The sequence below is a fragment of the Hirundo rustica genome, chromosome 2, assembly GCF_015227805.2.
Source record: "Hirundo rustica isolate bHirRus1 chromosome 2, bHirRus1.pri.v3, whole genome shotgun sequence".
Classification (NCBI taxonomy): Eukaryota; Metazoa; Chordata; class Aves; order Passeriformes; family Hirundinidae; genus Hirundo; species Hirundo rustica.
In genome coordinates, this window is record NC_053451.1 from 31,963,026 (window position 1) to 31,978,244 (window position 15,219).

Sequence of the window (15,219 nt, forward strand, 5' to 3'; positions counted from 1 at the left end):
TGCAAGGAGATGAGAAGGGGGAAAAGTGAAAAGAAATAGAGTTGCTCCAGTACTCTGAGTATCAAAGGATGATTACTAATCCAAGGCAGTGCTGCAGCAGGAAGGTAGCAGGACAAGAAATAAGAGTGTGCAACAGTAAAATCTCAATGCTGACTGCATTGCAGTGCTGGCCTTCCCCATGAAAACACTTACACTTAGAGTGAGGAATACTACAAATGAATTTAATTACCATGAAAGGTAAAAGCTTGTTGTTCGAAAACAGTCTAGGCATATCAGCTGTGTGGAGAATTATCATAAACTGAACTAATGGCATTTTGGTTTTACAGCAGAACTAATAAAATGGCACTAAGGGGATGAATCAGGCTTTTTTTTTTTTCCCTGCATAAATAAGTTCCATATAAAACTGTCCCCTGGATTTGGGGGCCTTTTGCTGATTTTTTTTTTTTTTTTTCCTTTTTAGCTCTATCATGAATCTGTGTTGTTTTCCCAAACAAACTGCTTGAATAAAAGGTAATAAAATAATATTATAGAAAGAGAGGATTTCAATTAACACAGGACTGCTCTCTTTTCATTTTTAAGTAATTTAGGAAAGATGGGTTTTTCTATCCCCTTCTCAGGAAAAGAAATGAAAGCTGCTAGGGACATCGACAAGAAAGCAGAATGCAATGTCTAATGAGACAGAGGAAGTTTTAAAATATATTTTTCATTAGGGGGATGCATGTGGAGACCACAATGTGATAGGGTGACATTAGCATAAATAAATGATAAGTAGAGTTGAGCCACAGATATGGTTTGCACCATTATCCTAATGCTGAAATTAAAATACTGAGATCAGGCTTCATTTCCTGTCTTTGCGTGTGCAAATGCACCTGGTGTTCAAGCAAGGGAAGTGATGTCTCATGTAAGTAAGCTCCTAATCCACACAATAACAGTGCTGATATTTGCCCAGGTATTGCTAGTGGTTAGTCTTGATGAAATGTGATTTTTAGTTACCATGACATAATGAAAGTAATATAGAGGTAATTTTTCTTGATTTAAAAGAAGCTGATTAAAATAAAATTACTAGAGAAGAATTTTCATTCTGGAACAATTCTTCTAAAGTCAGCTGAAATTTTTCAGGTCCACACAGGCATTACTAAGAAAAGAACTGGATTCACTAATTTAGTTTTCTATTAGTATACAATAAAAGGTATCTGGGGAGTTTAGGGTTACTGATTTTATAGCTTGACTATGGAAGGAGAACTGAAGAGGCTGAATGCATGACAATCAGATAGAAGGGAAGAAGGGAAAATGCATTAAGTAGTTAAATGCGAGAATGAAAAAGGTAAAGCCAAGGCAGTTCATTAATAATGATGCAAATTGCTTAACATGAGAACTGAACCTCTTTGCACGACTTAGGCATATTGTTGGCTTCTTATTCATAATATCAATAACAAGAGACATGACAGAGAGAGATCATGAAAATTGCCAGTGCATGAGGAATACAGAAGCAAAGTGAGAGGGAAGTGAAATGGTTAGAAAGGTAGCCAAACAGACAAGGGATAAGCAAGACAGAGTTAAATACCAGCCAGAAATCATCTGACTGCAGTTTCCTCTTTTATACTGGTAAGCAAAGTGACAGTGCAAATAATGTAGCAAATAAAAGGAAAGAAAACTTCAAATCAGATGCATGTTTCTAAAAATGCTGTCACCATAGTGCAGAGGAGTCTTGGAGGCCAGAGAAAGACCTCTCAAGAGAGGTAAAGGGAGATGTTTTTAAAAAAAGCTTCTATCTGACATTTAAAGGCTTGTCAAACACCACATAGGTGTACTTCATGTCTGATAATAAAAAATATATATAGGCACGTCACCAACAAATGAAAGGACATTTTGTCTTGTTCCCACATGAAAATGTATGAAATCAGAATTTGAAATCCAAGAACAAAGGTGCTCATGCTACACTAAGTCACACATATTCAATTAAGCATGCACCTTTTCTCCTCCCTGACCATCAATTATTCTCTTAAAAGGAGTCGGGTTTTCTTTCTCCCTACCAATAGTGCAGTGCTCTCCGTTCCAGCCCGGGCTGCATTCACACTTGCCGTCCCGGCAGGTCCCGTGCTCATTGCAGCGTGGGTGACACGCTCGCTGATCACAGGCTGTGCCCATCCAGCCCTCCTCGCAGCGGCAGGTGCCTCCGACACAAATGCCATGTCCTCCGCAGTCCGCTGCACAAATCTCTGTGGGAGAGGAGACAACAGAGAGCAGGGGATATGGGTGGAGAGAGAGAAGGGAGAGGGGGAAAATCCAGAGTGTTATTGTTAAGAACAGCAGACACACTTCACTACCTCGCGTTACGGGGCAATGAAAGGAATTCCTAGAGCTCGTAACACTAATCCTCCCTGACAATAAGAATCTAATAAGTATATTACAAGAAAGAGATGGACATGGATTGCAAAGGTCTGCTGAGATTGATCCTCCTATTTGCTTTCTAATTCTCTTTCACTCCTCAAGCTTTTGTGATGCTCAAATCTAAAGGGGAAAGCTCTTCCAATAAGCAGAACAGAAGTCACATTTAATTAAAATCTCGTTAAGTGTGGAAACAATGTGCTGATAAGCTACTGATGCTAAAGTTAAGTGCTGGCAAAGCCTGTTTATGACTTCTTAAACCACAGTTCTGGGGATGGGTTTCATTAAAATCCTTCTCTCTTTAAAATTAGGAAAGGGTATTTCTATTTCTACCAAATCTGCACATCTTCTATGTCCCTATTCTCCTACCACCCCATTAAAAATCCCCTCACAGACATTCAGAGGTATAACTGCATCTTTTGTGAGCCACATGCACTGGAGCTGATAGGATGGTGCTTGTTCCCAAGTCTTATCAGAGTTAATGGAAGCACAGTTACAGCCAGATATTTTGGTACTTACCTCCAAAAAGGAAAGAGCTTGGAAGGACCTTGCCTTTTCAGGGATGTTGGCCTTCCCAAACCTCCCTGAGCCCCAGTAGGCCTGAGGACACAGGGATAATATTTTTTCTGAGCAACAGACTTTTGTCTAAAACCTGGCATAGCCTTGGCGGGAATTTGGGAGACTGTTTTTATCTGTTTTTACCTACACTGTATTTATTTGGAAAAACAGAGACTTGGTGGAGAAGAGATACCCATGAATCAGGTGTTAAAGTACCTGTTACCACCATTACTATGCAGGATTGATTTCAAGGGAAAAAAAAAAGCCCAAATACTGATGCAGTGTAGCACTGCAGATGAAATGAAATGAATTTATTTCTTCTCCAGGCTCATTACTTGGCTGCTACTTTACATCTCTCATAAGCCACCCTGACTACACTCTCCCTTCCTCAACTGAAGCAGAGGCATTTCACAGTATTTCAGCCTATGAGGTCTTCTCTCTGACTTCTGCCTGAGGGCTTCCCAAAACATTCCCAAATGTTTTGACCTCAAGACTTCTGCTTCACTGAGCCATTTTATAGATAAGGACAAAGTTCCTTTTTGGGAACATGGAGATAAGAACAGAACTGCTGAGCAGGGCTGGGCTGGAAGCTCAGAAAGGGGTACCAGTGCACATTTTTTCTCTGTGTCACTGGCTGCACATAAAATATTCAAAACTTCTCAGCCTGCATTAACATCACACCTGACTGAAATTCAGAAGTACGTAAGCTGCTTTTAGTGTTTGAATACCCCATTTACAGGACACTTGGGCTGTTCAAGAACTTTTGATGTGCTCCTAATATTGGGCTGGAACACCCACTTCAGCTCCAGGAGTTGAAGTGGTGCACCACAGCAGGAAGCTGCAAGGTCTTCAGCCCCTTACGATGAAACTGACTTATGATGAAAAGGATCACAGAGTTCTTTGGACAAGGGTAATTTATGACAGGAACAACAGTAATGCCTTGCATGTCTAGAATACACCTTTTCCAGACGTGACATGAGAACAATATCTAGCTCTTGCTTCCCAAAAAGCTGAGGATGCTGGAACAGTTTCCAGTTTGCAGTAAAACTCCTTTTAATGCAGCATCATGGATGTCTCCAAACCCGCTCAAACATTCAGTCCTATATGCTTAAGTCTCTTAGTGAAAGAACTCTGGAGTTCAAATGGGCTTAAGACACTCAGGAACTTGTCTGTATCATTTATAATGAAACTTGCAAAAATACTTGGGCATCTTGGATACTTAAACAGAGCATGTGCACACACCGCTTGCTGTTGCGATGAACAGAATCTAATGTAGGATTTATTGGAAGCAAGTAGAAATTACAGTATCTAACAATGAAGGCATGGCTGAGGAAGGGCTCGAGTTGCTGTCAGAAGTTTTTATTTTGCATCTGGCATCGAGACACGGATTTTCACAGCTCCTAGCTGCGAGGGAGGTAATATACTACAGTACCCAGTAAGAGCATAAGGGATGGGCAGTTATTGACTAGCTGAAGGGCTGGAGCCCAGACGTGAGTTTTCTACTTTTTTCCCCAACTGCCAGACAGCACCGCAATGGAGTGTGGGCTGGTCAGGGTGGTGATGAACACACAGGACCTGCAGTGGGTTAATATAGCAGTAAAGATGCACTAAAAAAAAAGTAAGCAAATTTGGTTATCCTTGGCTGACCTGATAAACAAAGTCTGGGGAAGGATAAAGGAAACAGCAGATAAAAAATCAAAAGCTAGATTTATGCTGCTAAAATTTCATCAAGCTGAAAGGAAATACCTTGATAAAGTACCAAGTCTCCGAGTACTGGTATTTGAACTTGAACTCCAAAGATTATTGTTGTAGCCTCTGGTGCTTTCCAGCACGCTTTTACCATAGGGCTATTCTAGTTAAGACTGCAATCCCTTCTCTGGTTATTAGTTTACATTCTTCATTCACAAGTGTTGAACTTTGATCTCAGAATATCAAATCAGATGTAATTTTTTTTGCTCCCAGTTTACCAAGCAATCCAGAGGACGCCAGCTTGGTCACTTCACACCTTCATTATACCCTGTTCTTTGTATTTGTAAAAAAATTTCTTCCTTATATCTAGTCTAAATTGACCCTCTTTGAGTTTAAAAGTATCCCTCATCTTATGACTACAGGCTCTATTAAAATGTCTGTCCCCATCTTTCTTATAAACCCCTTTTAATTAGTAAAAAGGCCACAATAAAGTCTCCCCAGAGCCTTTCTGTCCCACAGGCTGAACAACCCCAACTGTATCAGTCTGTCCCTATAGCAGAGATGCCTCAGTCCTCTGAATATCTTTGTGGCTTCCTCTAGACTTGCTCAAACAGGTGCACATCCTTCTTGTGCTGGAGACCCCCACAGCTGGGTCCCAGAGCTGGATGCAGCACTGCAGGTGGGGTCTCACAAAAGTGGAAGGTCAGAATCCCCTCCCTCGCCCTGCTGGCCACACTACTTTAGATGCAACCCAGGGCACTACCGACTTTCCTGGGCTGTGAAAGCACATTGCCAGGTCATGTCCAGCTTTTTATCCACCCCCAAGTCCTTCTCCTCAGGGCTGCTCTCAATCCCTCATCTCCAAGCCTATATGGATACTGAGGGTACCCCTGATTCAGGTACTACACCTTTCAGGTAAAGTAACCAAGGCATAAAGAAGGAGAGTGATAGATCCACAGGTAAATGTGAACTCTGAGACAGGCACGTGAACTCCTCAATGCCCCAATATGCAGTCTTGCCTGCTATAGGTAAGATGGAAATGTCAGATGTCTACAGATTGGGGGTGGAGGGAAAAAACCCAGAGATAATAGGAGCAGTGACAGTCAGAAGCCTTCCTGGAGTTATTTAAAAGTGTCAAACCAGGAAAATGGAGTGCATTAAAAAATGGTAAAGAGAGAGAAAAAAAAAAAAAATCAGGTTCAGAAAAGCAGAGTCTCTATGCAGTCATTCCTATGAAAAAGGATGGAAAACCCCTTGGGACATTTATATCTTGACTGAAATATTTCTCAGACAACATGCTGCCAAGGAACAGTCTTGCACACGTAGGCCAGGGATATGCACTGCATGGTATAACCAAACAGATCTTAGGCTAACCCAGAATGGGAATACTGGGAACATTTTGGGTTTCATCTCCCACCCAGCTGAGACCCCAGCCAAACCACCACCCATGCACACAAAAGTGTGCAGGTTCCAGGTTATGAATGTATAATTCATATATAATGGACATGTAAGGAGGTTTGTATTCCCAGACCCCAAGACCTCTAACACAGACTCTGAGCTGTGAAAAACACTTGTAAAGCAAACTATTTACAACAGTCTCCCTAAAATGTAGTTTAATTACTTCTGACAGGAAACCAGGAGCCAGGAACTCTCAAAACTAAATCTTCCATTTCATTGCCAGTTTAAAGATAGGTGGGTACCCTACAATTTAAATAGCCTTACAACACACAACCTGCTACATGCCCTGGTCCTTTACAAACATAGCCCTCCTAAATGCTCACAGGTTTCTAATGGGTGATTAAATAGTCAGAGTAGCTTTTACTTTTCTGGTGGCACTCAAAAAAATGATCAAAATGGATTTCAGATTAAGCTTCCACTTAAATACATGTCTTTTGGACAGAATAAGACAGCTAAGGCTTTTTACAGAAAAGGGCAGGTGAATCGTTTCTTTGTCATTCAGTCCCAGGGACAGAATTTGTCACCTCTGTTCTTATTAGAGGCTGCATTTTTTGGGTACATTTCCCAATTCTGTTGTTAAAATTAGAGGACATGATTAGCTACCATCTGAGCTGCATGAGCAAATGGGAAGGAAAGGTTTTAATTCTCCTATTACAGTATTCACAGACTGGCCAGCTGCATTATATTGCTGCTGCCTATTTAAGCTTAGTTAGAATGCTCTGCCTGTGCATAAAAGACCTGCCTGTTAAATATTTTCACACCAGCTGTTCCCAAAAGGTGACTAAATATTTCCTTTCATCTTTAATCTCATCCAGTGTTTGTATGAAGAGCTTAGCCACTCCTTATCCTTTCCTAGAGGTGCACTGTGTTTTACCTCATCTCACAGTGCACCTCTCAAAGCTGTTTGTAGTTCCTTGAAGAGAGGGGATCCTATGAGTAAATCTGGTGCCCGATTCTAAGAGCAAATATGAGGCTTAATATGAGGTCCTGAAAAAGTACAATCAAGCCAAGCATCTCTGTGAGAAACACCTGGACTTGGAGCATTGCCTTGTATTTTGCTCCCTGATGTTTGTACTTACCAGAGGGCACTGATGGATGGTAACTGATTAAGGGATGCAGGCTTTTTTCTAAGTAATCATGTTTGTATCAACATTCCCATCTGGGGTTTTGTCATGTTATTGTCTTGGAGTTATGTCTTGCATTGCCTGAATCTCACCTCATGCTATGTCAGTCTTACCTGAAGAACTGAATTGAGCCTAATTGCCCTCTGTGGGTCAATAAAGGAAAGACAGAGAGTTCCAGAGGATGATTCACTTGAAATCTCTTTCAGGGAGAATTTCTGGAGTGGGCAGTGCTCATGGTATTGTTGAGCTTGGGGTGATTCATCCAGAGGTCTTAGGTTACCATAAACAATATTCTTAGGAAAGGATAATGTTATTCCAATAGGATTCTGTTTATTTTTCATGCAAATAATCAAAAAAGAAATTACTCATCTCCAGTTCCAGGACCTGCTCATCCCCACCAGGAATCAGCTCCTTATTGGGGCTCAGAACAACCTGGTCTAAAGGAAGGTGTCTCTGTCCATGGCAGAGGGCTGGGAACTAACTGACCTTTAAAGTCCCTTCCAACTCAAACCATTTCATGATTCTATGAGCCCAGACTCAACTGCCTGCTGGCTAGTTTTTAGACTTTTTTTTTCCTTCTCATTATCTCTTCATGATTGGGGGAGGGACTTTCCTCTGGTCTGGTAAAACTGCCTCAGAATTCCTGAAGGCTCTCTTAAAAATCCTAATCCATCTTGAATCCTACCCAAAATCGTGGCAGTGGCTGCTGACGTGCCTTAACTTCTCCACAGAGTGTTGACGAAAACTGTAATGCAATTTGATTTTATCTCCATCAGCATGTCTCTCTCTGTTGTTGTTCACTTAAAGTTTAAGAATCTCAACTATCTCAGGCCAAGATTATCCTTTTTGTTCTGCATTAGCACTGGGCCAGGTATAATGAGGTCACAGTCCATTAACAGCACTTCAGAAGTTAGAATACTAAAGCAATTACTCAAACTAATAAAAAAACACTTGTACCTGCTTCTTTCTCTCTCTTTTTTTTTTTTTTTTTTTTTTTTGCATATCCTGCTAAAAACTGACGTAAATCTGTCCCCTTAAGAACAAAACATCTGCTATGTTGCCTTTGATATTTCAGAAGAAAAGTGGGAAAAGAAATCTATCAAACACTAACCCACCAGTGTTTTGTTCATGGCCCTTTTTAATTGATGGAACAGACACAGGAGCCTCCAACACAGGAAATGGCATAATTCAGATTTTCATATTATTTTCACATTACGTTAAAGATCAGAGTTGGGAAAGTGATAATAATGTTGTGTTTCATTTCTAGCAAATCCATTTTTACATGTTTACCCCTAGACCCTACATATCCTAAAACTGGCCCGACAACAGTTTAAAGCTTTCCAGCTTAGAGAAGAGAAATGCAGATGAAAATTTTTCTTTAGCATTCATGTGATGCATAATCAGAGATTTAGTTGATTCTGACCTGTCTGCTAAATCCTTTAATAAATATGGATTTAGTGCTAAAATATACGATCAGGTGAAATTGCTCAGAGCTTCCTGAAAACTGGGTCAGTTCCACTGACCTTCAATATATTAATAGAAAATTTAATAATTAAAAATCAGCCTTAACTGGGATTTTCCCATTTCAAGTTGGCTCATTTGAGGCCATTTCCAGCCCCAGACAGACTGTTTTTTTCCCCAGAAAAGCACAGGAGAGAGGCACTGTACAGAGCAAAAAGGCTGGGTTTGGTGAGGAGCTAAGCCTTGTTTTCACAACCTGCTTTAGAAGGAAATTTATGGGGAGTATCTGGCAAAAGCGAGAAATACAAAGATATAGATGGAAAAACCAGAAGGTGCCTGATCAACATGATTTAGATAGCAGCAAAGTGCTAAAGACATTCTTCATAATGAAACACATTTTGCAGTTTTATGAAACTCTCATTCCTGTGATTTGATAACTCTGTAGTGACATGAACCCCTGTGCTGTTACTGAAGAACACATAAAGCACATTAGCTTTTAAAACTGTTCTTTGTACAAATGTTATAAGGAAAGAATCAAACTAGGGAGCAAGAAAAAACCTGAAAGAAGAGTGGATTTTCTGTCACTGCCAGTAGCAGATCTTTAGCATGAAATCCTCTGAAAACCATCCTGGTTCAGTAGCGAACAGGGAATGATTGTGTAAGTTCTGTCCATGTCATTCATTGAGGGGCGCATTTTTACCTTCAGAGATCATGTACTGAAAGCACATAGTCTGCATAATTTGATGCCTTTAAACAAATAACCTGTTTATTTATTTTTAAAGCATACACCGAATATGTAAGTATTACTAATGTAGAAATAATAATAATTATTTATGTCTATAAATATAAACCCTATCCTTTTATGAGTGCAATTAAGCTTTTGGTACTGAGTTGACTCTCTGCTCCACTCAGGAGCCTTAATGTGTTTGACACAGCTCAATAGAATGAATATAACTGAAAGGTAACAGTTATTTATTTTCTTTCCATGGATGAGGAAACCAAGATTAAAGGTTACTCTCTAGAGACTGAAAATGAATCTATCAGCTTTGCTATCACCCCTCATCACCAAAAATGCTGACCTTCAGCAACGGCTTTGAAATGTGACTTGGACACCTGAATTTTCACCTCCTGAACACGAAGCCCTCAGGAGCATCCCGGAATGCCTGCATTGGGGAAGGTATATCCTGCATTACAGAGTGACCCTAACCAGGACATCTGAGTTGGCTTGAATGCAGGTTCTTGCCAGCTCTGCAGGAAGACTGAATACAGGTCTTCAATACATGTGCAGGAGGGCTAACTCTGCAACTCTACAATTGCAGAAAGATTGGGTATGCATAAAGGAGGTATAAAACACATTCAGAACAGAAGAGGAGAGAGTTTTCACTCTAAGCGGTTGAGCTGTATCTAGGAGAAGGGTTGGTGGAAATCCCTAACAAAAGAAAGGACCCATCTCTGGCCCTCAACAAGACACAAAAGATTAACCCCATTTCACCTTTGTTCCCAGATTTCTCCTGGTATTTAGCTCTTTGCTGACATAAACAGCTTTGTGTTTAAATGAAAGACTTCTGCAAATCCCCTTCTAGATCTTTCTCTCTGGAGATCCAAGTCAGGAACTGGGGTGCCCCTGAGATGCCTAATTTAGGAATGAATAAATAGTCCACAGAGCAGCTCCTCACTTGGTGCTGAGCAGATCCAGGAGATGTGTCCATAACTGCCCTGGAACCTACCCTCCATCTCCAAAATGAGTACTGAAGGAGTTTGGTATACTAATATACTTAAACAGTTGTATGTCTGTCCTCCAAGACTGAGCCTCTAACTCTGCTAAGCATACAGGATCAAGCACAATGGGATTCTTGGGAATTCTTGCCGGAAACAGTAACAGTGAGAACAGGAGCACAATGTACACCATTAGGTGCACCATGTACACTGGTACAGATGGAACATCTTTTAAAAAGTATCTCACTTCGAAGCACAATTTCAGCTTGCTTCATATTTGCATAAAGGTCTTCCAGTTCCTGTCTGGAAAGTTGTAATTTTGTGCGATGAAATTCCATTAAACTGCTGTGGTGCTTTTTATCAGCTTCTAGTTTCTACAGTATTTATACTCTACTTTCATCCTTGCTTTATACGCTAAGGACTGACCATCACATTGTGTCTAAAGCATGTCCTCTATGGCTGTGATTTACTTTTGTACTTGTGTCAACCTTCCATTTATTTATTATTATGAACTCTGCTTTAAACTGTCTCTTGTTGAATAGCAGGACATGAAATGCCAGGTATTGTCAGGCTTCAGGCATCTCCTGGAGCAGAGATTTGTTGAATAAAAATAAATATCCCAAAGTGCAGGATTGTATTTTTCTCTTTGATGCTTAATTGAATCTCTATGCTTTCCAGGATGTGTTAAAGCTTCCCAGAAAAGAAACAATTCCTAATATATTAAATGAAGTTCCTAAGAAGAATTCTTCTCTGGGTTAATTTAATTTCATCTCTGTCCATAAGGAAGAGAGAATTTAACAGCAAAAAAGCTCCTGCTGTTTTGCTCATGCTTAAAAAGAATGGATTTCTTTTCCAATTCCATACATTTTGGGTTTTTTTCTAAAATAAATTCAACAGATAATTTACAAATGTGTGTCGTGAAGTGATCACAAGCTCGATTTGCTGGGAATTCCCTTACTCACAGCTCAGTCCCAATATGGATTTCTTTTTCTTCAGACAACATTTAGCCAAAGAACTTAGAAATTTTATTGTTATTCATCTTCTTCAAAAGGAGACACAGAACACATATGAAACATGCAGGGCTGACATATCCAGAAGTCAGATATGTGTCTATCCACACAAATGGGATGCAGCAGTAACTGCTCCAGAAGGTTTTTGTTTGCTATGCTGCACATATGCTCCAACACTGATCTGAAGGTATTTCCTTTACTGAAAAGCAGCAGAGCTCTCTCCAAAGAGCTTTCTAACTTTTGTCTGCCAACATCATTAGAAAGTGCTTGTTAGTGCAAATGGTGATTATCGTTTTTAGAGTATGAATGTCTTATAATTTGGAAGGGGGTAGAGAGAATATATGAATTCCAGTGCATCCACTTCAGACAGCTTATTAAATGATGGATTTCTGGCCTTTAGTAGACACCAATCCACTATTATATGACAGCCATTGATACTAAATTGTCTTTTTCTTGCTTGGTTTTGATGTTATTCTGTTTTACTGACTCACAGACTATTTTCCTTTTTATCTCACCTTAGACATTCTAACTTAGAATGACACATAGAATCATAGAATGGTTTGGGTTGGAAGGGAAATAAAAGACCAGCTCGTTCTATCCCCTGCCATAGGGAGTCACACCTACCAACAGAACAGGTTGCTCAAAGCTCCAGCCACCCTGGCCTTGAACATCTTAAGGGATGAGGCACCCACAGCTTCTCTGGGCAACGTAGTTCAGTGTCTCAAATATGATTTGATGAAGCTGAAAACATCCAATAAACCTTTGCAGGAACTCTGTGATGAGCTCCAATTGGGTTGGAGTGTAAGGTCACAGCCACAGGAGGTATCTACCAACAACAGCATGGAATTGACTGAACGCCAGTGGAAAAGCCATGACATGGAACATACAACCATCCTTGCTGAGTCATGGGTGGCTTTATCCAGCATGATCAAGGTAGATCATGGCAGAGACTGACTCAGCACAAGTATCTGCCCTGGTGATACTGCAGCAGTATCCTGGTTAAAAGCAGGAACAGCCAGCAGCAGAGGTCTAGATGCAAGAATTAAGAGGTTCCTCCTTTTAAAGGCGAAGTCAGAGAAGAAGCCAAAATTTGGCCATCTGAGACTTAGTGATACAAATGATAAGTTCTCAGTGATACAAGCAAACATGCTAATTGCTCAGTCATCCTCGAAACATAATATTTTAACAGTACTCTGTTTTAAACATGGAATTTAGTATCTTGTGGTGTTATGAAATTTTTCCAACAAGTCACATTAACATGAGCCCCACTGACTCCAGTACAACGTTGCTGCTTTCAGTCAGAAAAGCCCACAACACAAAGCTTAATTGATGAAAACAAAAAGAACTTTTGAGCTCATGGTGTGACTGCTGAGGTCACACTTTGGAAATAGAGAAGAATGTTGAACTGAAACTGGCATGCTGGGAATTAGCCCTAATCATTGTTGAAAACAAATAGGGGATGGAATCGTCTTCCCACTGCCCTTTGTAGGGGTCCATAAATTTTCACTGATTACTGCTGATACAAGAGAGAAGCTTTACTCATCACAGATGCCTAAGGTCAATGAGAACCAGGGACTGCTTGTTACGCGACTGGACACACACAATTCTCAGCCTGAGACATGACCTAATCAGAGCAAAAGCTTTGTGATCTAATGGTCAGAGACAGACTAATGATATCATTACTTCCACTGGTTTTGGCCAAGTCTGAAATGAAAGCTAGAATACAAGTTTTCAGTTCCTTCAATCTTCCCTTCGTCATTGTGTCTGACCAAGTCTGCATGGACAGCTGCAGAAAAGTGGTTAAAAGTAAAGTGGTTAAGTGGTTAAGCTCATCCCAGAGCTGACAGAAGTTTGATGCATCTCTGGTTGGCAAGGGAAAAGTCCGAAAACAATTTCTCAGCTATCAGATTTAAAGTAGGATTCCATATCTGAAAGGTAAGTTGTATTTTCTATCTTAGTGGGAGTTCTCTCCCTCCCTTTATTATGTCCCTTTCATCTCCTGAGCACAAAGATACTTGGACTTTTGAAGAACTGGACTTGCCACAAAAATAACTGCAGCCTATTTCAACTATTATCTTTTTTTCCACCACATCAGTGTCTCCTTACACACATTTTTAATAAACAAAAGGAAAGGGAGTAAAAGGATATTCAAATTAAAGCCTCCCTGAATACTTTTATTTCAAAGGTTTGGGCAGATTTTAGTCTTTTATTGCATTTTTAATAAAAAGCTTAGAAGACTCTAAAGGCTAAGTTCATCTTGGCAATGGGTAGGCTAAAATCTGTACGCCTGAACTCAACTACATAAAAAATTTCATGTTTTTCACAATGACAGTACTTATTAACATTGCTGGTTCTCCAGATTCACTAATTTCTTCACAATCCACAGAGCAGATGTCTGCCAGGCAGAGCCTGTGAGAGGCTTATGTGTGCACTGGGCTGGACATACTTTTCCCTTGGAGAGAAAAGTTACTTTTCTCCATACAAAATGACGGAGATCACAAGTTCAGAAATCAGCATGTTATGCTTCTGCAAGGCAGAGAATAAAATTCCTGCTGATACAAAATATTTCCTGGCTTTTAATGACCATTAAAGGACCAAAGTAAGGCTTTCAAAGATGAGTCTGCAATTTAGGTATTGAGCCAGAACAGATTTTGATGGTATCTTCTGAAGACCAGCTTTGAAGATACTGTGCTACCAAAGTTTCAACTGCCCCAGATTAATGTTTCTCACAGCTCTGCCAGGGTAGTAAGATGAACAAGTTACAAGAGGAAGGAAGAGCATTCAAAGTGGCCTTTGATTACATAGCTGTACCAAGTGAGTTTTTCTTAAGTGATGAAGATGTTTATCAATTTTAAGTGTTGCATCCTGAGGTTTAGTTCTCTTGTTCTTCCATGTGGGTTTTAAAGCTAAGAAAAAGACAAATCAGGAACTACTTAGGCATTAAAAAGGGTCTATAGTGTGGTACAAGCCTGTCCCCTGTCAGAGCTGATGTAATATCCATCTTTTAGAGAGACATTTTTACCCCTGAAGAAAATGACTGTTTAAAGGAAAATTTATATGAACATTTTCTAAGGATGGATTTTTACCCTGGTGGCCTTGGGCATGGCACAAAATTAACATGAGATTTTGTTTTCAAAAGTTGACACCAGTAAGCTCAAGGAAATAAAATTTTATCACACACGTAGTGTTAGCCCTGGTGCTGTTTGAACAATAGGATATGACACTGTCTGATAAAATGTATGAGAACTGCTTCTGTGACTCTGTGTGTGCCTGCACGTGCATGTGTGCAACAGTCTTCTGCACAACTCCTGGTGAAAAAAGACATTTCAATGCAAAGGTGCATTTACTCCAGCTTAACTCTTTAAAAAATGTTCATTCTTCATGTTCTCTTTATCTATTAATTGCAATAGGGAAAAGATGCCTGTTTCAATGAACTGTACTGACTTTGTGCTGGGGAATTCTGTCCGGTGCTACCTGAAAGACTTTCACCATTGTTAATTTATACAACTAAACTGATACTAAAAAATTCAGTCATTACCATTAACTGATACAGGATCTTAAATCTAATCATTGTTTGTGAATAGCCTTCAATTGATCCATACTCCTTCAGAGTAAATAGGAGCTTTTCCATGGACTTCAACTCACTGTACAATAAATTATAAGAATATGGCTTCCCTGCAACCACAGACATGGATTCACACACCATGCTAGTTTTAGTTTAAATCCAACTTCTCAACCTACTGAAAGTAAGTAGAGTCATGGAAGGTGGGTAAATACGTAAATACTTGGTCTTTTGCTACACTGCAGCTACCCAC

The 15,219-nt window shown here is 40.0% G+C and overlaps 1 protein-coding gene across 9 annotated transcripts in view; it reads right to left on the reverse strand.

The window, feature by feature from the left end:
* The window catches only part of TENM4 (teneurin transmembrane protein 4), a 585,909-nt gene that overhangs the window by 120,392 nt on the left and 450,298 nt on the right, over window positions 1-15,219 (reverse strand). For all 9 annotated transcript variants that reach the window (XM_058419235.1, XM_040055308.2, XM_058419240.1 and 6 more), the window contains one exon: window positions 2,034-2,219. In XM_058419235.1, coding sequence (XP_058275218.1) covers window positions 2,034-2,219 — 186 coding nt within the window. The remainder of the gene's footprint in view (window positions 1-2,033; window positions 2,220-15,219) is intronic.